Source organism: Mytilus edulis, chromosome 3 (assembly GCF_963676685.1).
Source record: "Mytilus edulis chromosome 3, xbMytEdul2.2, whole genome shotgun sequence".
Lineage (NCBI taxonomy): Eukaryota > Metazoa > Mollusca > Bivalvia > Mytilida > Mytilidae > Mytilus > Mytilus edulis.
The window spans coordinates 106,859,785-106,884,823 of NC_092346.1; the positions used below are offsets into that span (position 1 = coordinate 106,859,785).

The following is a 25,039-nucleotide window of genomic DNA, read 5'->3' on the forward strand; positions in this document are numbered from 1 at the left end:
ATGTTACAACAAAAAAAGTAAGTTATAAGCCAAAAACATCCAACTTGGTGGTGTAGCTCTTTCTCCTCTTTCTCCTCAATATAAGGTTGTATAATGTCACACACACACAAATACACCTTACAATACATAAAACCAAGTACACAAAAGCTGAAAGTAAAAACTTGACAACTAGTGATATTACGATATATAGTTACCACCTCTGTTTACTAATTACCTGAAACTAAGCAAATACACACCAATAAAACACTCATTTACACTGATAGTATCATGTCTAAGGTAGCTTGGATGTCTTCCTCCATCCACGATTTTGAAACTGTAGATAAGTCGGTCTAGATATTTCATAAAATGTGCAAATTGCTAAAGTAGTAGGAAAATTCTTTTTTTTTTAAAGACTTTTCATGTTCATACATAAAATTATGTGTTTTATCATATTTATTGCTGTATTTTGTGTTTCATCTTTGCCAAGTAAGTGGAGATAACTGGCTGGCAGACCGGGTCAATGGACGTATTGTTTTAAGCTAGCTACCCCAATGATGATTGGCTTTCAACAAATATTTATCATTTTTTGTTTTTAATTGAATTTTGTATGTACACGATTGTTATATTGTTTAAGGAAAATTAAATGGTTTTTAACGAATTAAAAAAAATCTCAATCATTGGAATTTAAGTTTAATTTTCAAGGTAATTTCTAAAGGAACTGTTTCTACATAAATATAAATTTTACAAAACAAAAACAGGTGTAGAAATTTCTATTGATGAATAGAATTGATTAAGTCTAGATTGAATGAAGTAGATTATATATGTCGTAAGTAAGAAAAGCATATCATATTTATAGAATAAAATAATCTGAATACCGAGGAAAATGTTAAAAAAAGAACTGAAGAATAAGGGGAGACAATTTTACCTGAAGTTGCCCCATCATGTCTGACTAGACCAGCTTTCTCTGCTATTTCCTCATTAGCTGAGTCAAATGTTGGTGTTTCTTCTGATTTTCCTTCTTTCATATTCTTTGATGCATCTTTTGGATGATGAAATACATACAAATGGTTTGGTCCAAACAGTACTCTGAGAATTAAATAGGATGAAAAACATTAGTTTACATATTGAATATGAATAAAAGTGTATTACAACCAAACCATGGTATGTCACATATGGTAGCATATGAAAAAAGGTTGACTTTAGCGTATAGAGGCATCAGACTTAAGCACAGACCATCACATTTTAGCGTGACCATATAGACTCAAAAATCCAACTATATCTGGTTATATTATAAAAAATCAAAACCCATACCATATGCATACCTTTAATATATGTACTAGAAGCCAAAGTGTAAACTTCCTTTGTAGGATAAGTTAATCTGGAATAAGCTATATGATGACCTGTAGTTGTTAATTGCTGTGTTATTGTGAAGAGTTGCCTCATTGGCAATCATACCACATCCTCTTTTTTTATATAGACTACCTGGATGAGTTAACTGGAATAAGCTATCTATAGACTATACAACTACTTACCTATCATTGTGATGTAACTGGACACCTTTTGCTATTTTCTGACCATTGACTAAGATTTTAGCTCCAGAGCATGGTTCTAAGGTCACATTCATTCCCTTGTTAGTCACAATGGCATGCTGTTTCTGTATACTGTATACAAATACAGCTATAAGTTATTTCTATTAAAACATGGTAGAAACAGACTGTAAATGTTACTATCCTTTGTTGACAGTCTAAATAAAGAATGAGGAAATGGCAAATTCAGCCATTTTTCCATCTATAAAGCAAGATAACTCAAGACTACAGTGACTGTGAAAACTATAACATTCAAACTTGGTCTGCGTTTGGTAGCAATTAGCCTTTTGTATAAGTTTTCTAACATTCTTTCAATTGATGCAGACAGACAAACAAATGTATATACATACATGCCTTGCAGCAGGGGCATAAAAACTGACAATAATTTAGGGCAATAATTCTATGGAAAGTATATCATTAAAAGAAACATTATCAGTTACTTGTCATCATACAAGGGTGTTTTAACAAACTTGACAACCATGAGGGATTCTATGGGTTCAGCCTTATAACAAACTTTTTTGTAAAAACCAAGCACTTAAACAGATTTGTTAATATTGTTCAATATATAAGGAGTCTCTAATTTTACCTGAGTCCATTTATCTGGATATTGGGAGGTGGTTGGGCATTCTTTGTACCAATGGTGGATTTCCCTGAAAAAATATCAAAATAGGGATATATATATTATCATGTAGTCTAAAATCTTCTACATTAATGTAAAAATGTCCTGGCTTGAAACATGTGTACCCATTTTTTAAGGATATTTTTATAAATGCAGTACAACTGGTAATGACATTTTTTGTTTATGTCATATGCTTTAAAAAAGAATTATGAATCCATTACTTTTGAGATGTCCCTACAAATTCTTCCTATCTGTAGTCTACATTAATATGCGTAAGACATTCATCAGTCAGTTGTGCAGGATGGCAGCAATTAGAACAAAAAATCAGGGACTGCAAATTTTGAAAACATTTCAGTACAACTTGTCATTAAGTTTGATCATAACATGTTTGCAAAAAGAGCAAAACAATATTTATAGGTCTACTGTGGAAATATGACAATTTTCCTACCATCATTACAAAAGTGTATAACCATTGCAGTCAAAGCTGGATCCTCATTCAGATTCCAGAAATGTGGGATTACTTTCCTATCTTCATTTTTCTTTTTATCTTCTTCTAATTTTCCCTGAAATAAATTTAAGAATGTCAATTGTATCTTTATCTTTGTTCCCTTTCAAACTTAGTCACTCACCAAATTTACACTTTCTGACTCAGTCACTAACCAAGTTTACCTGTTCTGACTTAGTCACTCACCAAGTTTACCTGTTTTGACTCAGTAAATCATTAAGTTTACCTGTTCTGACTCAGTCACTCACCAAGTTTACCTGTTCTGACTTAGTCACTCACTAAGTTTACATGTTCTGATCCAGTCACTCATCAATTTTACATGTTCTGACTCAGTCACTCACCAAGTTTACTTGTTTTGACTCAGTAACTCACCAAGTTTACATGTTCTGACTCAGTCACTCATCAAGTTTACTTGTTCTGACTCAGTCACTCGTCAAATTTACTTGTTCTGACTCAGTCACTCACCAAGTTTTCTTGTTCTGACTCTGCTAGTTTTTGCTGCCATGATTTTTTCATTTGTTCCATTTCTGACTGGTTTTGATTTAGCTGTTCCTGCAGTTGTCTTTTCATTTCCTCCACCTCTGTAAAACACAATCAAACAAACATAATAAAACAGTTAAATGAACAGTACATAACAAATATTATCCTCTGTAAAACAATCAAACTTACTAGATAGTTAATGAACATATAAAGTGGTATCTTTAAAGAGATATCTGACACAGTCAGATTGGAGCATTTGAAAATGTATAACACAAAAAAAAACAGTTTTTAATAGTGAAGAAATGTCATTGAAAATGATAAAAAGATGAATTTGTTTATTATAGCTGCAAACCCTTTCAGGCCAAGGTGAAATAAAAATAAGATAACAAATCTGTTGACAAAAAAAAACATATTTGTGAATTATATATATAATGACATTTTTTTCAAGTATGAAATGTTGCACCTAAGACTATTTATAAATCAATTCATAATTACTTTATAAATATGAAATTGAAAGTTTCTCTAGAACAAAAACGCTCATCTCAATATTTTTATAATGTTTATCTGAATGTTTTCATCTGAAAGTGTCTATCCATATATAGTTTTGACAGTTTTGTATTTACCATACATCTTTATTCCTTGGTCTGAACATTCACATTCTCACAACCCCCCCCCCCCCCCCCACCCCAAAAAAAAAATACTGCATGATATAGTATTCTAGTATAGTTTGTTCTAAAGTTGTCAATTTACTTATCATGTTAAGGCATATGGGATGTGTGAAAGAGAAATATGTAAATTACAACCAATCCACTTCTTATAACCACTCAACATACACAATCAAGTATACATGTATTAAAATAAGAGATGTGGTATGATTTCTTATAGACAATTACCCACCAGATACAAAATAAAGTCAAATTTAAGCCATTATAGGCCCCTGAAAGGCCAACAACAATGAGAAATAAACAATACTGTATAGTTGGCTATAAAGAAGCCCTGATATGAAAAAAGTGCAACAATTCTAGTGAGAAAACTAAAGGTCTTAATCATAACAAAACAATTTACCAAAAAGAAATAGGACCATCAAATAAATGTATAAAGCTATGAAATAATTTTTTGAACTAACTCACTACAAATATTTGATAACATAGGTGAAAATGGAAATATCCTTAAAAAGGTTCTTACAACTTGTCAAACATTTCATCACCAGAAAAAGACATTTTCTAGTCCTCAGTGATATAATACTGAAATTTCAAAACAGTTTAAACAAAAACTCTTTTAATCTCTTTAAAACAAATATGCTAACAAGATTCTACTGTATTTTAATAAATCAATTACAAACACCAGTATCAAGATTCTACTGTATTTTAATAAATCAATTACAAACACCAGTATCAAGATTCTACTGTATTTTAATAAATTAATTACAAACACCAGTATACCAATTATATCTGTTTGTAGCATCTATAAAGCCTAATACTTCTTAATTCTATCTAATTTTTTTTAGTAAATATATAAAAGACTTTCATACATGTTAGTACAGGAAGTAAAGGTTATCAAATATTATTTAAAATATATGCTGTTTGTAAGAAGACAGAAAGATCATGTCAATTAAGACAATTTCTAAATTAAATTCAACTAGCACTGTTTATCAGAAATTTGTAAAAAAAAGTTACTATGTATTGTTATCTGTCACTATGAATGAGTAAAGGAAAATTTTCAAAATGTCATTTCAAGTATCTTTTAAAAATGCTATTCCATATCAGTCAGGGTCCCTGAAAGATCAGTACATTAAGTCTAAAATTACAGAAGATGGTATGTGAAATACTAAAATGTATATACCCTTTTATCATGTTTATGAAAACTAAACCTATCTAACCTTTTACCCACTTCTAATTTGGCTGAAGAAGGAATTGCCCCCAAGTCAGGGTTCTTACCTCATTCAGTAATTGGATGTTCCCAACGATTGTACATGTACCATTAAATCAGGTCAGTCTCAACAAAATAATTATACCTTAAAATCAGGTCAGTCTCAAGAAAATAATTATACCTTAAAATCAGGTCAGTCTCAACAAAATAATTATACCTTAAAATCAGGTCAGTCTCAACAAAATAATTATACCTTAAAATCAGGTCAGTCTCAACAAAATAATTATACCTTAAAATCAGGTCAGTCTCAACAAAATAATTATACCTTAAAATCAGGTCAGTTTCAACAAAATAATTATACCTTAAAATCAGGTCAGTCTCAACAAAATAATTATACCTTAAAATCAGGTCAGTCTCAACAAAATAATTATACCTTAAAATCAGGTCAGTCTCAACAAAATAATTATACCTTAAAATCAGGTCAGTCTCATCAAAATAATTATACCTTAAAATCAGGTCAGTCTCAGCAAAATAATTATACCTTAAAATCAGGTCAGTCTCAACAAAATAATTATACCATAAAATCAGGTCAGTCTCAACAAAATAATTATACCTTAAAATCAGGTCAGTCTCAACAAAATAATTATACCTTAAAATCAGGTCAGTCTCAACAAAATAATTATACCTTAAAATCAGGTCAGTCTCAGCAAAATAATTATACCTTAAAATCAGGTTTGTCTCAACAAACATTTTGAATGTCGAGATGGCATCCATAAAAATCTATGAAGGGTTAATTTCAGCTTCACCACTTGGAACTCTTAGTTCAATAGCTTCCTTGTGGGCAACAATCTTCTACCAGGGCAATCATTACAGGACATAAAAGACCTGGCTAAAGTCAGAAGTATCACTTGTTGTGTGCAGCAACCCTCTACCAGGGCAATCATGACAGGGCATAAAAGTCCTGGCTAAAGTCAGAAGTATCACTTATTGTGGGCAGCAACCCTCTACCAGGGCAATCATGACAGGGCATAAAAGTCCTGGCTAAAGTCAGAAGTATCACATGTTGTGTGCAGCAACCCTCTACCAGGGCAATCATGACAGGGCATAAAAGTCCTGGCTAAAGTCAGAAGTATCACTTATTGTGGGCAGCAACCCTCTACCAGGGCAATCATGACAGGACGTAAAAGCCCTGGCATAAGTCAGAAATATCACTGTTGCTCAGAGCTCAGATCTGAAGCTAAGGCCATGTTCACATTGACCTAAACTTGGTGTTGTGTTAGTGTAACTCACACATAAACTAAACATAATTACGTTCCCATTGATAAAACTCAATGTTTACATGTAGTTTAAATCATGTTTTGTCTACATGCAGTCGATAGTCGATGTAGGCCTTGTGTAGGTTAAGTGTACACAAAACTAGGCATTAAGAACTTTAATTTCCAATGTATATTTAAAAAAGAAACAATTTTTATATAAAATTGATACTTATTACACTTATTTATAAAGTTCTTTACAGAAATATTTGTCTAAACTTGATATATTTATTTGTTATAAAAACACTTTACGTAGCCTTATTAACCCTTAATCAAGATCCATCCATCATCATTGCTGAACACATAATTCATTTGAAAAGGTCTCAGAATCGCTTGGACGTACACACTAACAGAAATATTTGCCACTGGTCTTTATACTCAAACAACTATTCACTCATAAATGAATTACTGAAAAAAGGATGAGGTTAATTGTGTAGTATCTCAGATCTGTTAAAATACAATTAGAAATAAAAAGAACAACATTACCCTCTCCCTTTACCAAATACTCCTTGGAGAAAAAATACCATTTGAAACAAACAGAAAAGATAGAAATGAAGTCATCCTTAACATCGCAATTCTTTTTCTTCGTCTGTAAGCACACTGATGGCGAGCCTACGTTTTTAATGCGTAATCGAGACATCTTTAAACTACTGCAAGTCATCCAAAAAAAATTTCTTACAAGAGCAACCACTATACTTTAAAAAAGGGGGGGGGGGGGGGTTCTGAGTCAGAATTTTTCTCGCGCGAAAGTTTATAATTAGTTTTTTTTTCTTAATGGTACCAATTCCATATTTAACACTATAATGTATTGGGAAACTTTGGATTCAGAATATTTGTTCATTCTAATCATCTGAATGACCCGATTTTTTTTTAATCAAATTGTGGAAAAATCCATCCCCCTTTTTTTTCAAAGTCAAATGGTCGTTCCCTAACTGCTAGAAAAGTTGTTTGGAAATTTGAATTCGGTTCTACGTAATGAACATTTAAATGACATATAGTTTACAAGTGTGAACAAATCTTATGTACAGGTAGCTAAACATGGTGTATAGATGTGAACAAATTTAATGTGAAACTAGTGTACATTACATTAAACCAAATGTAAACATGTTTACTGTACACAGCGTTTGGTGTGAACATGGCCTAAGATTGTGTATGTAATGTTTACTAATGTCTTCACATATAACAAGTAATGGGATCGACTTAATTGACCTTATCGTATATTTTTGATAGTTTCCCCACCTATTTACATATGTTAATCTGGACAATGTGACCTATTTAAGAGGCACTTCCCATCACCTAGTATATAGGAAACTTCAAGTGGCCCCCCAAAAAGTGACAATGGATACAGAAACACAATCTATAAATACTGATTACGAGGGAAATATAAAGTACAGGTTACAGAAAAGCTGCTCTCCATCCACACACTAGTGTTTTCCTTGTGTAACTCATGCTATATAATGTAGTAATGCAGTTGTGCAAATCACAGAATTTTCATGGTCACATTCAAGAAGATAATCAACTAATAGTAAAGGAAAGTTAATAATAATAACAAATGTTTAAAAACAAGGTTAATAAACATATTGAAAGCAGCAGATGTTTTTCAAACATGAACAATAGTAACATTTTAGAAAATATCACTTCTATTTTATACCATCTTGTTTGGTCTATTTGATGTTTAATAAGAGTAATCTAACTACAAAGTGTATTTGATAAAGATTTTCTACATAAACATGCCCATGTCATACTTTCCACACAGGCAATATATCATGCCAAATACAAGTACCTTGTTCTGAAATATATAGTAAAATTCATTCCTTAATAATTAATAAAATCGTATACTTCAAGAGAATGAAAAATCAAAAACATTTTTTTTTTAACAACACATATCTACTTTTATGTTAAAAAAAACCCAGTAAAAAAAACTCATTTTTAAGACTTTGCTAGTAAACTTTAATCAAAACTTTTTCCTAATCCATGGTTAAAATAAGTTAATTGTGATGAATATCATGTTAGTTTACAAAGTTATCTATTATATTAATTATGTAACTTTGTTATTGCATAAAATATTCACATGATTGAAACATTCCAATTATATAATGTTAATAGTTTAAATCATTACTATAATGATACATTGGAATAATTAATAAAGTATATACATTATTATCGCTATTTTGAGCATTTTTCCTTTGATCTTTTTTTGTGATAATTTTCATATCATGCTACTCGCTTGAGATGGAAAATTATCCCTAGAAACTAAGCAGGCAAGTGGCGTTGCTAACGAAATAGACATGAATTTGACAACGTCGTCATAGGTAAAAAAGCGATAAACAGATTATCATTGTTCACCTCAACTCGATTGCCTTACTTGATTTTGCTGTCCCGGCTCAAGCAAGAAATCAATCTCGTTGAGGTGATCCTCGATAATCTATAATTACAAGTAATGTATTGCATGTATTGTGTTGAATACAAATAAGTGAGTAACATTAAAATTATATACATAATGAATTGTTGACACAGAGATATGTCTTTGATGTCAACAGAAAAAGACAACAAGATTGCTTCAATTCAAAGTCACTGGACCATGACCTAGGGGACAGGGACTTATAATAGTCTTCAAACTGATATGTACTGATAGTAATGTAACTTTACACAAAATATCATTGATCTATCACAAAGCAGATCCTATCAAACTAACTTAAAACAAACCATTTAATTGAGGCAAAGTTTTAGGACAGAAACTTTCCCATTTTTTCCATTTGAAAATAAACAGAACATTGAGAGAAGTGAAACTTAATATGTATCTAATGGTAATAAGCTGTGTGTGTAAGTTTCAAAACATTTTGATTGTGGCAATCTAAGGTTCAAAAATGGAACCAATTGTAGGACGTATGGACAGACAAACAGCATACAAGGGTAAACCTTAATGCCATCCTCGCCTAGAGGAAAGGGGGGGGGGGGGGATAAATACTTTCTCAACACAATCAGAACCAGAAAATAAACCTGTAAAAATCAATTCTCATTTCAAATTTATCAAAGTTGGATGATAACCCAGGAACTAATATACTATGACTGTAAAGGAACATAAGCTGTCAATTCATGTTAACTGATTTGACTCAAATTCTCATATTTTATTAATTACATACTAAAAAGTACATCCAAATTACAAAATATAAAAAAATAAATAGAGTGCATGAACTTTCTATAATGCTTCAGCATTTCCGGCATTTTATAGATTTATATGTCATCTAATTGTCCATGGAGATGAACACTGAAGACTGCCAACAATCATTTAACCCAATTAAAACATTAATATAAATAACACGAATGTGTCCCCAGTACACGGATGCCCCATCCGCACTTTCATTTTCTATGTTTAGTCGACCGTGAAAATGGGATAAAATCTCTAATTTGGCATTAAAATTAGAAAGATCATAACATAAGGAACATGTTTACTAAGTTTCATGTTAATTGGATTTCAACTTCATCAAAAACTAACTTGACAAAAAACTTTAACCTGAAGCGGGACAAACGGACGGACGAACGAACAGACGCACAGACCAGATAACATAATGCCCATAAATTGGGCATAAAAAGAACAGTTTTCCAATGTCCCCTGTGCTGCACATATTTTATATTTCCAAGGGGCATAAAAACAAAAAAATCAGTTGTCCACCATTATAGAATTTGTCAGAGATATTGCTGATATTAAGTTTTATGAAATACAGATTCAAATAAGTTGAATTATTGACTTGCAATTCAATAAAACACTGAGTTTTTCAGCTATTTTGACAACATAGAACAAAACTGAATTTAAATAGCAAAATTTTATTCAGTTTAATATTGCGTTTTTATAAATGCATGTTTAAGGATAAAAATCATTACTTATATTTTTGTCTAATTCATAGCTTACACCCTTTAAAAAAAGATCCTTATAAAGATTCTAACACTCAACATCAACTGCAGGGTAACATTTCACCATTTCAGATAATACATTTTTAAAGAAAAAAAAACAAGCTTTCTAAAAATTTTAATTTCAAATATCTATCAATGCATCAGATAAGCAATTTTTAAAGAACTCATGTGCAAATTTGATGCTCTTTTCCAAAAACCTACACAAAAAAAGAAAATTCACAACAGCAAAATTAATGGAAAAGTCAAAACCAAGAAGCTATAATTGATGTTTTAAACAATGGAGAACTGTGAATAAGTGATATAAATACTAATTTTTAGATTGTTGACAATCCAGTTATATGTAACTTACCATCAGTTGTGTAGCCTCCTCCACCGCCCCCACCGCCTCCGCCACCTATTGGTAAGGTTATCCCGCCAGATTTAATCATCTCCATCAGTTTGGCATTCTCCTCTCGTAATTCCCGAATCAATTTATCTGTAGGACTTTCATTGACAGTTGCAGTAGTCTTTATAGCCTTGGCTCTGTCAGCTAAAACAATGACCTTGTTATTTATTTGTTTTTATTTTTTAGAGCATGATGACAATAAAGAGCTGCACCATAAGCCTATTACACGCCCCTAGCTCTATAGCTGGTCTTTATGCTTAAAATGACTGTTAGTACTGCTAAATGCCCCCATAAAAAAAAAGAAAAAAAAGGAGCTAACCTCATGAGATATAAACAATCTACTTAAGTTTCAGGGAAACTAGTGAATACATTTTTGAAATATCGTCAGTAGTGTTGATGTTAATGGTACTAAGAATATATCAGACAAATTATAATAAGTTGTTTTCCAGGGTTGGTGTATCAAAATAAATACATATATTTGTACTATAAGCAAATTTTATTGCAAAAATGAAATAAATCATTAAGAATATAAGATATAAGGAAGACAAAATGTTATCAGAAGATTTTAGCTTTTAATGTGAAATAAATCATAAATAAGTGTTTATTGTGGTAAAATTTCAGATACTAAATCTTATTCCAACCAGCAACCTACCAAATCTGAGTGTAGAAAGTGTTTCTTCATAATTAATATCAGCAGGACTCAAAGCTGCGATCTACAAAATAAGGCAAATTAATTCCTGATTAATATACCAGGACTAAGACCAGTTAATTCCCGATTAATATACCAGGACTAAGACCAATTAATTCCTGATTAATATACCAGGACTAAGACCAATTAATTCCTGATTAATATACCAGGACTAAGACCAATTAATTCCTGATTAATATACCAGGACTAAGACCAATTAATTCCTGATTAATATACCAGGACTAAGACCAATTAATTCCTGATTAATATACCAGGACTAAGACCAATTAATTCCTGATTAATATACCAGGACTAAGACCAATTAATTCCTGATTAATATACCAGGACTAAGACCAATTAATTCCTGATTAATATACCAGGACTAAGACCAATTAATTCCTGATTAATATACCAGGACTAAGACCAATTAATTCCTGAATTCCAGAATTCAGACCGTTATCCCACTTGGACATTTAGACTTATTTAAAATGGAACAATTCACTGTACATGGATTTTAAAAAATCTAATGTAAACACATTCAATCAATCTTGAATTGGTTAAAACTAAAAACAACGAACAAGGTAGTTTAGTTTGAATCCATCCAAAGTAAACCAATCTAACTTTAAGTGTGAATGCAGTCATCTATACTTCTATGATTTAATCGTAATTGATTTGTGCACAAGTATGGTTGTAAAAATACACATGGAATTCATTACATGTTCAAAATGGATGACCAACATAAAAGAGCTGATACAGGGATCAAGGATAAAACGTACTTTTCAACAAACTGCTACATTTTGAACCCTAGGAAGCTGGGTTAATACAGTTAAAGTTAACAAATTGACTGTTAAACTAATTCTAAACTCAACCCTCCCTACCTTAGGAAGCTGGGTTAATACAGTTAAAGTTAACAAATTTACTGTTAAACTAATTCTAAACTCAACCCTCCCTACCTTAGGAAGCTGGGTTAATACAGTTAAAGTTAACAAATTTACTGTAAAACTAATTCTAAACTCAACCCTCCCTACCTTAGGAAGCTGGGTTAATACAGTTAAAGTTAACAAATTTACTGTAAAACTAATTCTAAACTCAACCCTCCCTACCTTAGGAAGCTGGGTTAATACAGTTAAAGTTAATAAATTTATTTTTAAACTAATTCTTAACTTAACCCTCCCTACCTTAGGAAGCTGGGTTAATACAGTTAAAGTTAACAAATTTATTTTTAAACTAATTCTTAACTCAACCCTCCCTTCCTTATATTAGGAAGCTGGGTTAATACAGTTAAAGTTAATAAATTTATTTTTAAACTAATTCTTAACTCAACCCTCCCTACCTTATATTAGGAAGCTGGGTTAATACAGTTAAAGTTAACAAATTTATTTTTAAACTAATTCTTAACTCAACCCTCCCTACCTTATATTAGGAAGCTGGGTTAATACAGTTTAAGTTAACAAATTTATTTTTAAACTAATTCTTAACTCAACCCTCCCTACCTTATATTAGGAAGCTGGGTTAATACAGTTAAAGTTAACAAATTTACTGTTAAACTAATTCTAAACTCAACCCTCCCTACCTTAGGAAGCTGGGTTAATACAGTTAAAGTTAACAAATTTATTTTTAAACTAATTCTTAACTCAACCCTCCCTACCTTATATTAGGAAGCTGGGTTAATACAGTTAAAGTTAACAAATTTATTTTTAAACTAATTCTTAACTCAACCCTCCCTACCTTATATTAGGAAGCTGGGTTAATACAGTTAAAGTTAATAAATTTACTTTTAAACTAATTCTTAACTCAACCCTCCCTACCTTAGGAAGCTGGGTTAATACAGTTAAAGTTAATAAATTTATTTTTAAACTAATTCTTAACTCAACCCTCCCTACCTTAGGAAGCTGGGTTAATACAGTTAAAGTTAACAAATTTATTTTTAAACTAATTCTTAACTCAACCCTCCCTACCTTATATTAGGAAGCTGGGTTAATACAGTTAAAGTTAATAAATTTACTTTTAAACTAATTCTTAACTCAACCCTCCCTACCTTATATTAGGAAGCTGGGTTCATACAGTTAAAGTTAACAAATTTATTTTTAAACTAATTCTTAACTCAACCCTCCCTACCTTATATTAGGAAGCTGGGTGAATACAGTTTAAGTTAACAAATTTATTTTTAAACTAATTCTTAACTCAACCCTCCCTACCTTATATTAGGAAGCTGGGTTAATACAGTTAAAGTTAACAAATTTACTGTTAAACTAATTCTAAACTCAACCCTCCCTACCTTAGGAAGCTGGGTTAATACAGTTAAAGTTAACAAATTTATTTTTAAACTAATTCTTAACTCAACCCTCCCTACCTTATATTAGGAAGCTGGGTTAATACAGTTAAAGTTAACAAATTTATTTTTAAACTAATTCTTAACTCAACCCTCCCTACCTTATATTAGGAAGCTGGGTTAATACAGTTAAAGTTAATAAATTTACTTTTAAACTAATTCTTAACTCAACCCTCCCTACCTTAGGAAGCTGGGTTAATACAGTTAAAGTTAACAAATTTATTTTTAAACTAATTCTTAACTCAACCCTCCCTTCCTTATATTAGGAAGCTGGGTTAATACAGTTAAAGTTAATAAATTTATTTTCAAACTAATTCTTAACTCAACCCTCCCTACCTTATATTAGGAAGCTGGGTTAATACAGTTTAAGTTAACAAATTTATTTTTAAACTAATTCTTAACTCAACCCTCCCTACCTTAGGAAGCTGGGTTAATACAGTTAAAGTTAACAAATTTATTTTTAAACTAATTCTTAACTCAACCCTCCCTTCCTTATATTAGGAAGCTGGGTTAATACAGTTAAAGTTAATAAATTTATTTTTAAACTAATTCTTAACTCAACCCTCCCTACCTTATATTAGGAAGCTGGGTTAATACAGTTAAAGTTAACAAATTTATTTTTAAACTAATTCTTAACTCAACCCTCCCTACCTTATATTAGGAAGCTGGGTTAATACAGTTTAAGTTAACAAATTTATTTTTAAACTAATTCTTAACTCAACCCTCCCTACCTTATATTAGGAAGCTGGGTTAATACAGTTAAAGTTAACAAATTTACTGTTAAACTAATTCTAAACTCAACCCTCCCTACCTTAGGAAGCTGGGTTAATACAGTTAAAGTTAACAAATTTATTTTTAAACTAATTCTTAACTCAATCCTCCCTACCTTATATTAGGAAGCTGGGTTAATACAGTTAAAGTTAACAAATTTATTTTTAAACTAATTCTTAACTCAACCCTCCCTACCTTATATTAGGAAGCTGGGTTAATACAGTTAAAGTTAATAAATTTACTTTTAAACTAATTCTTAACTCAACCCTCCCTACCTTAGGAAGCTGGGTTAATACAGTTAAAGTTAACAAATTTATTTTTAAACTAATTCTTAACTCAACCCTCCCTTCCTTATATTAGGAAGCTGGGTTAATACAGTTAAAGTTAATAAATTTATTTTCAAACTAATTCTTAACTCAACCCTCCCTACCTTATATTAGGAAGCTGGGTTAATACAGTTTAAGTTAACAAATTTATTTTTAAACTAATTCTTAACTCAACCCTCCCTACCTTATATTAGGAAGCTGGGTTAATACAGTTAAAGTTAACAAATTTATTTTTAAACTAATTCTTAACTCAACCCTCCCTACCTTATATTAGGAAGCTGGGTTAATACAGTTAAAGTTAATAAATTTATTTTCAAACTAATTCTTAACTCAACCCTCCCTACCTTAGGAAGCTGGGTTAATACAGTTAAAGTTAATAAATTTACTTTTAAACTAATTCTTAACTCAACCCTCCCTACCTTAGGAAGCTGGGTTAATACAGTTAAAGTTAATAAATTTATTTTTAAACTAATTCTTAACTCAACCCTCCCTACCTTAGGAAGCTGGGTTAATACAGTTAAAGTTAACAAATTTATTTTTAAACTAATTCTTAACTCAACCCTCCCTACCTTATATTAGGAAGCTGGGTTAATACAGTTAAAGTTAATAAATTTATTTTAAAACTAATTCTTAACTCAACCCTCCCTACCTTATATTAGGAAGCTGGGTTAATACAGTTAAAGTTAATAAATTTATTTTTAAACTAATTCTTAACTTAACCCTCCCTACCTTATATTAGGAAGCTGGGTTAATACAGTTAAAGTTAACAAATTTATTTTTAAACTAATTCTTAACTCAACCCTCCCTACCTTAGGAAGCTGGGTTAATACAGTTAAAGTTAACAAATTTACTGTTAAACTAATTCTTAACTCAACCCTCCCTACCTTAGGAAGCTGGGTTAATACAGTTAAAGTTAACAAATTTACTGTTAAACTAATTCTTAACTCAACCCTCCCTACCTTAGGAAGCTGGGTTAATACAGTTAAAGTTAACAAATTTATTTTTAAACTAATTCTTAACTCAACCCTCCCTTCCTTAGGTAGCTGGGTTAATACAGTTTATACAGATGTAAAGTACACTGTATAGCTAACTGTAATTCTAAATGAAATTTCAAATGTTTTCTTTTATTGCAAACATTTATTTCTATGCAGCTTTCTTGAAATTGCAATAAATAATCTCACTTTTAAGTCTATTGTTCAAAACAAAAGCAAAAATGAATGCTTACAAAAATTTATGAATTTACATTATAGAAAAATATTTATAACAACAACACTATAATTAATACCAATATTTACATATTGCAGCAATTTTATTAAAACTGGTTTCTTAAACTTACCATTATAGTTTTACTGTTACCCCCAAGTGCATTCTGTAGAAGTTTAGTAAGTGTTGAATCTCTATAAGGCACTGTAAAAAAGCACAGGGAGTTATATGCAAAAGCCATTCACATCTAAATATAGATTAAGATCTTATCATCAAATTGTGCTATAAATTAAATAAGCAAATAAAATATAACAAGAGGCTCTTAGCAGCCGGAATTGCTCACCTGTAATTTTTTGCTTAAGTCTGTCATCAATAACTATTTTTGCTTTTCAACATACCGGTATATTAATGAGCGACTTCAAATGCCCTTTAAATGTTCTTTGTATCTGTCATATTTTCTTTAAAAGCAAAAAAAAACATGTTAACCAAAAAACTGCCAAATTTCCTTAAAATCATAAGTTCAGGGGCAATTACCCAAAAGACAGATACCAGATTTGGCTGATAATTTCAGGTTAGGCGAATACAACTTCTTGTCTGATTTGCTCTAAATGCTTTAATTCAAAGACTGCATTTTTACTCTATGTTATAATTTTAGTCATGGCGACCATGTTTTCAGAGGAAACAGAAAATAAAACACAAATTCTTTCCTAAGAATCATTCAGCTTAAGTTTGGTTTTAATTTGGTTCAGTAGTTTTAGATGAAAAGATTTTTTAATCATTTGTACCATTTTTTATGAACAAATCACTGATGAATTAAAAAAATAAAATAAATGTAAAGCAAAAAATGTATTGGTTTTTTTTCTAAAAGCACGAAAATTTAATAACTAATTTTCTATTTTTTTTCTTATTGTTTGAGCATTTTTATATTAAAACTAAAGGATAGAGAAAAAAGTATACCACTGTTCGAAATGTTAAAAAAAGAAAAGAAGAAATTTAAGTAAAATATGAACTTTTTACTTTATCTGCAAAAGAAGCACATGAATTAAGAAAGTGTCATTCTAATTATATATTTGATTTGACTAGGTTGAAAATAGCTTGTGTGTTCATCAAAATAAAAGAAGAATGTGTCTGAGGACAGGTATGCTCCTTCTAAGCTTGTATACAATATGTGGAATGTGTCTGAGGACAGGAATGCTCCTGCTAAGCTTGTCTACAATATGTGGAATGTGTCTGAGGACAGGAATGCTCCTGCTAAGCTTGTCTACAATATGTGGAATGTGTCTGAGGACAGGAATGCTCCTGCTAAGCTTGTCTACAATATGTGGAATGTGTCTGAGGACAGGTATGCTCCTGCTAAGCTTGTCTACAATATGTGGAATGTGTCTGAGGACAGGTATGCTCCTGCTAAGCTTGTCTACAATATGTGGAATGTGTCTGAGGACAGGAATGCTCCTGCTAAGCTTGTCTACAATATGTGGAATGTGTCTGAGGACAGGAATGCTCCTGCTAAGCTTGTCTACAATATGTGGAATGTGTCTGAGGACAGGAATGCTCCTGCTAAGCTTGTCTACAATATGTGGAATGTGTCTCAGGACAGGAATGCTCCTGCTAAACTTGTCGACAATATGTGGAATGTGTCTGAGGACAGGAATGCTCCTGCTAAGCTTGTCTACAATATGTGGAAAAAAACTGGAGTGAGAGTGCAGAAACAAACAATCAAATTGGCATTTTTGAATTAAGTTATAAAGGGGCATAACTCTAGAATGGTAAGAGAATCAATGCCCAAATTAAATAAACTGTTATCACAGAGATATGTCTCGCCTATTTGTAATTTTGATAATGCAAATGTTGAAATTAAAACAGCAATAGCATGACTTAAGGAATATGGGTAAACAATCTCTTTGGGATGAGAAGTGCTAATGCTTATACAACTGAATACCAATTGATATTAGCTTATCACTAACAATTTCCCTTGAACTGACCTAATCACAAACTAAAATATGTAAACTAAGCAAAATTTTCAGTCAATAGACAATGCCTAAGGAGGCCAAGCCAAATATTCTTCATGTAAATGTGATATGCCAATGCATATTCAACTGCATACCAAATATCATTTACCTATCACTAGTGGTTTCCCCTAAACGGACCTAATCACAAACTAATGCAGGTACATGTAAACTAAGTAAAGTTTCAAAGTCATTAGACCATGAATGAGGGGGCAGGGCAAAATAATCTCCATGGAAATGAGATGTTCCAATGCTTATACAACTGCATACCAAATGTCATTGACCTACCACATGTGGTTAACTATTAACTAGACCTAATCACAAACTAATACATTGTTGACCCCACCAACACCTTTTATTCAGGAAACAGCATACCTATGTCTTGCATTTTGACTCCATCAAGGCAAGACAAAAATGGGAAGGAAAGAAGGACAGTCAAGTGTAACACTAAATGCTTCCTTGGCCCAGCGGATGGGGGAATTATTTGAACTGACAAATTATTCACATCATTAAAGTCCAAGGAACAATAAATAACATTTGAACCGTGAGTACTAAAAATATAACCAACCACTTTTTTGTTGCTACCTTGGCCCAGTGGATGGGGGAATTATCTGAACTGACAAATTATTCACATCCTTGAAGTCCAAGGAACAATGGATAACATTTGAGCCGTAAGTACTAACCAACCACTTTTTTGTTTCCAGTTGATTGGTCTGCTAAAGCTTTGATGACATTTCCCAGGGTGCTAAGTGACTTATTAATGGCCGATCCTTCCTTCAGTCTGTCACCTGTTGCACCAGTAGAGTCTGCTCTCTCACTGAGAAACAATAAATCATGGCATTAAATATTCATTGGTTAAACTGCAGATGTTATTACTGTATAAACAAGTCCTGATACCTTCACCAAAATAAGGTAACATGGTTATCAGGGTTAATTGTTAATAGTTTGCTCTCTCAGTTAGAAACAATAAATTAAGGCATCAAATATTAATTGGTCACTGAAACTGTATTAAACAAGTCCTAATACCCTCACCAAAATAGGGTAACAAGGTTATCAGGGTTAACTTTGTCTTACAGGTCATTAAGATTTACCTGTTTGTCTCACACATAAACTAGTACTGGGTAGTGGTCAATCTTTTTTAAAGTTATTTCTCATGTTTAACAATTTTGTCTCAAAATAGTTTTAGCAAAAATTATTTAGTTACTTAAACTGATAAAAAGAGAAAGTTTTTGAGTTTAAACATTTGATTAACCCTTGTAATTCTAATTCAAGTTCTAGAAAGAGCACACAGGGACAACTGAATTAGGCATCTGAAAGATTTAAAATTGTAAACAGTTAAACCAGTCATTTTAAATTTGTCTCAAATATTTGTTTTAAGATAAATGAAGATTTGACTAATAACATACACAGATTTCTTAGAAACCACCTTTTTTTACTAATAACATACACAGATTTCATAGACAGTTTGACTGATGTCAATTGAACATACTATATTAGAAATTATGTGCTTTAAATAAACTCACTTATCAGAGTCTTATCACATTAATAAGCAGCACAACTATAGCACCTTACATAACTTCAGAGAATGGTTTATCCATTTACTTTAAAAAAAATCCCTACCTGCCAGCAAGATCCACCAAGTTTACTACAGATGTACGCGTCATGCTTTCTCCAACATCATTAGGACATTTCTGGGTAAAATTTATTCCAATAATGGTGTGTGCTCGACTGAAAAAAAAACACTTAAAAAATATTATCTTCAAAAATTTTGCATAAAACATTTGAATCCTTGAAACTCTTCATGCTTAATTCAACCATACCAGATTGGCAAGATGTTTTCCTACTGAGGACGTCTGCATCTCAAACTTAATTAAAATGATTATTGTTAATGGAGAGCCAAAGCAATGTTCATATGGCTCTAGATTCTGGGACATTTATTCTGACTGGCTGCATATTATGTGTCTAAAATTTGACCTGCTGTCCAGTCAGTGACTTCTGTCCCAGAAAGCTCAACATAGGGATATATATAGTGATCAGAGGGCATCTTTAACTAATTGCTTTAAAGCTTTGTATTTTAGAAGGTTGAACACTTGGATGCTTCAAACTTTGTATATATCAATTCTACTAAAGAGGGGGGTAGTACCTTTATCGAGACTCCTGGATCGGATTTTTTTAACCTCAGGATTTCAGGATTGACCCTTTCAGGATCTGGGAATTTTTTTTTCTAATTTCTGGATGTTGGGATTAAAATTTATGTAAATTCAAAACCTCAGGATTGTGTGTTTTTAAGCTCGAGATTTCAGGATGAGGACCCCTCCTACTCCACCTCACTAAAGGTAGAGACCCATTTCATTGAGCCTCATCTGCTCTGAGCCACCTCACTAAAGGCAGAGACCCATTTCATTGAGCCTCATCTGCTCTGAGCCACCTCACTAAAGGCAGAGACCCATTTCATTGAGCCTCATCTGCTCTGAAACCATACAAAATACTTGTGATATGACATATGCACGTATGAATGAATAACCCATTTCCAAGACATAATTTCTTTGGTTCAATGACTACTTGAAAAACAAGTTAAGATTTATTGTAATGCTAATTTCTGTCTTACTATGAGTAATGGGATAACTATACTTAGTATGTGTGTACTTTACAAGGTGCTAATGCCAGTCAGACAGCTTTCATCTTGTAGACTAATTTCTGTCTTACTATGAGTAATGGGATAACTATACTTAGTATGTGTGTACTTTACAAGGTTCTCATGCCTGTCAGACAGCTTTCATCTGACCTCAACCTCATTTAATGGAACAGACAACAAGGTAAGTTTTCTTGGGTTAGGCCATATCTCAGATACTATAACAAATAGGTCTACTATATTTTGTATATGGAATGATTGTAAGATGTATATGTCAAACTGGCAGGTGTTATCTGACCTTGACCTCTCATTTTCATGGTTAAGCGGTTACAGTTCAATTTTTGCATTTAGGAGATAACTGTATCGTATTTTAAACTCCGACGGCATCAATTGGGGATTTGATGGTCGCAAATTAAGTTTACTGGCGACGCGTTAGCGGAGACAGTAAAGGGTATTTGCGACCATCAAATCCCAAATTGATGCCGTCGGAGCTTAAAATACAATATTGTTATCTCCATTCTTATGAAACTGACAGAAAACAACGTTAAAACATGTATTTAAAATCTGTCATATGCCGTCTGCGCTTGCGCGTACGTCCCAAAGCATCAATTGTCAATTGATGCCATGTAAGAAAGTGACGTTATCCAATCAAAATGAACGTTACAAACGTTGTTGCATTAGAATTTGGTTTCTTTTCTAATACTATGTGCATTAGGTCAACTTAATTTTGGTGTATGGAAATATTTTACAATGTACATGTCAGTCTGGGAGATTACATTTGACCATGACTTCATTTTTACAGTTCATCACCCAGTGTTAAGTTTTTGTTTTGGTTTGGGTTTTTTAAACAAAAAGCAAAAGTTCAACTTCATTTGGTGTATGGAATAATTGTATGGTGTATATGTCTGTCTAGCAGGTATCACCTGGCCTTGACCTCATTTTCATGGTTCATTGATCAATGCTAAGTTTTCATTGTTTACTTTGTTTATTAGAAACTATAAGCAATGTGTCAACTATATGTAATGCATAGACTGATTGAAATGTGTACATGTCTGTCTGGGAGGTTTATCTGACCTTGACTTCATTCTCATGGCTCATTGTTCAATGTTAAATTTTCTTGGTTAAGTCTTTTCTGAGAATCTAAATCTAAACAGGTAAACTACAAGTATATTTTGTATATGGAATGATTGTAAGGTGTACATGTATTTCCAGTTTGGTTTATCTGACCTTGAACTAATTTTTTTGAATAATTATAACTTTTATGTGATACTTGTGGTTAAGCTTTAGTTTCCGGACTATCAATATAAAATCAAGTCAGTAAAGCAGGCGAGACATTTCAGTGTGTGCACTCTTGTTTTTAAAGATTTCAAGTCATATTCCACTGTTCATTACCTTACCTGCTAGTGGCATTGGTATTGGTAAATGCCACTGTTCATTACCTTACCTGCTAGTGGCATTCATATTGGTAGATGCCACTTTTCATTACCTTACCTCCTAGTGGCATTGATATTGGTAGATGCCACTGTTCATTACCTTACCTGCTAGTGGCATTGATATTGGTTGATGCCACTGTTCTTTACCTACCTTCTAGTGACATTCATATTGGTAGATGCCACGGTTCTTAACCTTCATGCTAGTGGCATTCATATTGGTAGATGCCACTGTTCATTACCTTAGCTGCTAGTGGCATTCATATGGGTAGATGCCACTGTTCTTTACCTACCTGCTAGTGGCATTCATACTGGTAGATGCCACTGTTCTTAACCAACATGCTAGTGGCATTTATATTGGTAGATGCCACTGTTCTTGATCTTACCTGCTAGTGGCATTCATATTGGTAGATGCCACTGTTCTTAACCTACCTTCTAGTGGCATTCATATTGGTAGATACCACTGTTCTTGATCTTACCTGCTAGTGGCATTCATGTTGGTAGATGCCACTGTTCTGTTTCTTGTTCCTTCATTAATTTTAGAATCTATTTCTTCATAACTGTTCACTTGTTTTGATGTCATTTGCTCAACTAAGAAATAAAGTTAAAAAATGTATCAACAAAATATAATAAGATATCAATTTCATACAGGCTTTAGAATATCTATTGGATAGTTGGTTTTCCCATTTGAATGGTTTTACACTAGTAATTTTGGGGGCCTTTATAGCTTGTTGTTCAGTGTGAGCCAAGGCTCCATGATAAAGGCCGTACATTGACCTATACTGGTTTACTTTTTTAAATTGTTATTAGGATGGAGAGTTGTCTCATTGGTACTCACACCACATCTTCCTATATCTAATGACCCCAAAGATAATTAAAGATTGGCCTGTTACATGAGAACCATTCAGACAGAAATGTGCCAGATCCTTCCACACTAAAGATTCTTGACATAACATGCATGACTTGTTGCTAGAGACAATTTTGGCCCCTCTGATTTGTACAAAAAATCTGTACTACATTACAACTTCAAACAACATATACAACTGTTTCAAAAATGACTGATGGGCACTGACTTTCTACCTCTTCTGAAATATATATAGGTGATAAAACAAATTGTGAAATAAATTTTATAAAAATCTGACCAGAATTGTACTAATGAGAGTGCTTATAAGACTGCAGAGTTCGCAAAAATGGTCAGTCCTGTCGGTTCTATCGGTCAAAATGAGGCTTGGACCAGTATTTTGAAAGCTAGTGTCGGTCCCGATGACCAATGTAAAAACGGCCGTTGCAGTGCCTTTTTTATAGGTTATAAGTTGTACCGCAACTAATTCCAATATGTGTTTACAACTGTCTTCAGATGTACCTGCTGCTAATTTCCGGTACTGGTTTCCTATTATAAACAAACTGAATCCTACAGAAAAAACCAAAGTGCTGATCTACACATGGCCTGCTAAATTTATTCATGGCAAACAATCTGCGATTGAAATCTTAGATGGAGATAACAAATACTGAGAAAATGATTCAGATGATGAAATGGATAGAGAAAATGACTTTAATTAAGCATTTTAAGAACAATCAGAAGATCAGAACTGGTCCTTCATTATTAATTTGTCCCTGGCTTAAAAATCTGTCAATTTGATCCAAAAATAAAATTAATAACATATTTTATCCAAAAATAATAAAGTTATTTTTGGATAAAATATGTTATTATTTTTATTTTAGGATCAAATCGACAGATTTTTTAGGACTGGATAAAATTTTGTAGGACTGACAAATAATCTTGCTTTGTCGGTCCATTGACCGACGGGTCAAACAAAGGTTTCACAAACTCTGAGACTGGCCAGAATTGTACTCATGAGAGGGCTTATAAGATATAGATACATAGAAGTTATTTCTATGTCCCTTCAAAGTGTAGGGGTCAAAAATAGCTGCCCAAAGTTGAGTTATGCTGAACTTGTATCACAGGGGTCAATAATAACTGTCTAATGTTGAGTTATGCTGAACTTGTAACACAGGGGTCAACAATAACCGTGAAATATGCTGAACTTAAAATAGTTGAATAACATATTATAACAAATATACACAGAGTTCAGTCTAGGTAGCTCAAGTATCACTGCAGATAGTAATACTTAAACTTAAAAGACAAAAATAAATAAAACAAATAAAACAAATACCATAAAATCCCTTCTTTGGATCCTGTCTAACTTTTAACCCTCCTTTAATTGCTATGGTCTTAGGGTTCAAAAGGTCACGGACCTGTTCATTGTAAATCTCTAACATGCTCAACGAAACCTAAAAATAAATAATCTTACATTAATTCAATTTCATCAAAAAAAAGTCCTGAAGATGAGAAGCTGAGCCTCTGTTTTCAACATATTAGTAAGTTCGTTCCAATAAAGATAAAATCATGATTTTTTTGTGGGATCTTATCAATATGAATTACATGTACTATTCATTTGACAATTGATTGGTAACAGTCTTTAATGTAGTAATTACCATGGTGACGGTTAATTCTACTTGGTTTAAAATTACAATTGCTAAACAATTATAGGGTCGTTTCTTGAGTAACAGCTTTCTTCTTCTTCTTCTTCCGAATACGGGAGTAGACTCCTAGGTAGGAGTGTAAAACTTCCCGGAACTTGTGTGCTATGTACATATGGACTTAATTTAAAAATAATATGACAAGAAAAATCGTTATCAATAACATATATATATACATTATGTACAGTGGCTTTAAAGTTTAATAAGTTGCTGTGGATCCTTCAAATGTTAGAGTGGATATGCCGCTTTTGAAGGATTCCAGGGTGTCTGACATACCTATTGCTTCAGGTAGTGAGTTCCAGTCCGAAATAGTTCGAGGATAAAATGAAAATTTATAGAAATCTTTATTTGTTGATATTTGCCTAAATTTATGTTTCCCCCTAGTGCGTCTATCAGATATTGTTAAGTTGTCCTTAGGAACTTCAACTAACCCCCAATTTATTTTATACAGCATAGTTAATC

The 25,039-nt window shown here is 32.2% G+C and overlaps 1 protein-coding gene across 2 annotated transcripts in view; it reads right to left on the minus strand.

Annotated features, from left to right (window-relative positions):
- LOC139518132 (kinesin-like protein KIF28P) overlaps positions 1 to 25,039 on the minus strand; it is a 66,149-nt gene that overhangs the window by 29,133 nt on the left and 11,977 nt on the right. The window contains exons 4-15 of one of the 2 annotated variants that reach the window (XM_071309823.1): positions 24,211 to 24,328; positions 22,516 to 22,627; positions 19,595 to 19,702; positions 18,658 to 18,791; positions 16,102 to 16,172; positions 11,301 to 11,361; positions 10,613 to 10,792; positions 3,155 to 3,270; positions 2,633 to 2,747; positions 2,152 to 2,215; positions 1,512 to 1,640; positions 905 to 1,065 (exon numbers count right to left, since the gene is read on the minus strand). In XM_071309823.1, coding sequence (XP_071165924.1) covers positions 905 to 1,065; positions 1,512 to 1,640; positions 2,152 to 2,215; positions 2,633 to 2,747; positions 3,155 to 3,270; positions 10,613 to 10,792; positions 11,301 to 11,361; positions 16,102 to 16,172; positions 18,658 to 18,791; positions 19,595 to 19,702; positions 22,516 to 22,627; positions 24,211 to 24,328 — 1,369 coding nt within the window. The other variant, XM_071309824.1, reaches the window with a different exon arrangement.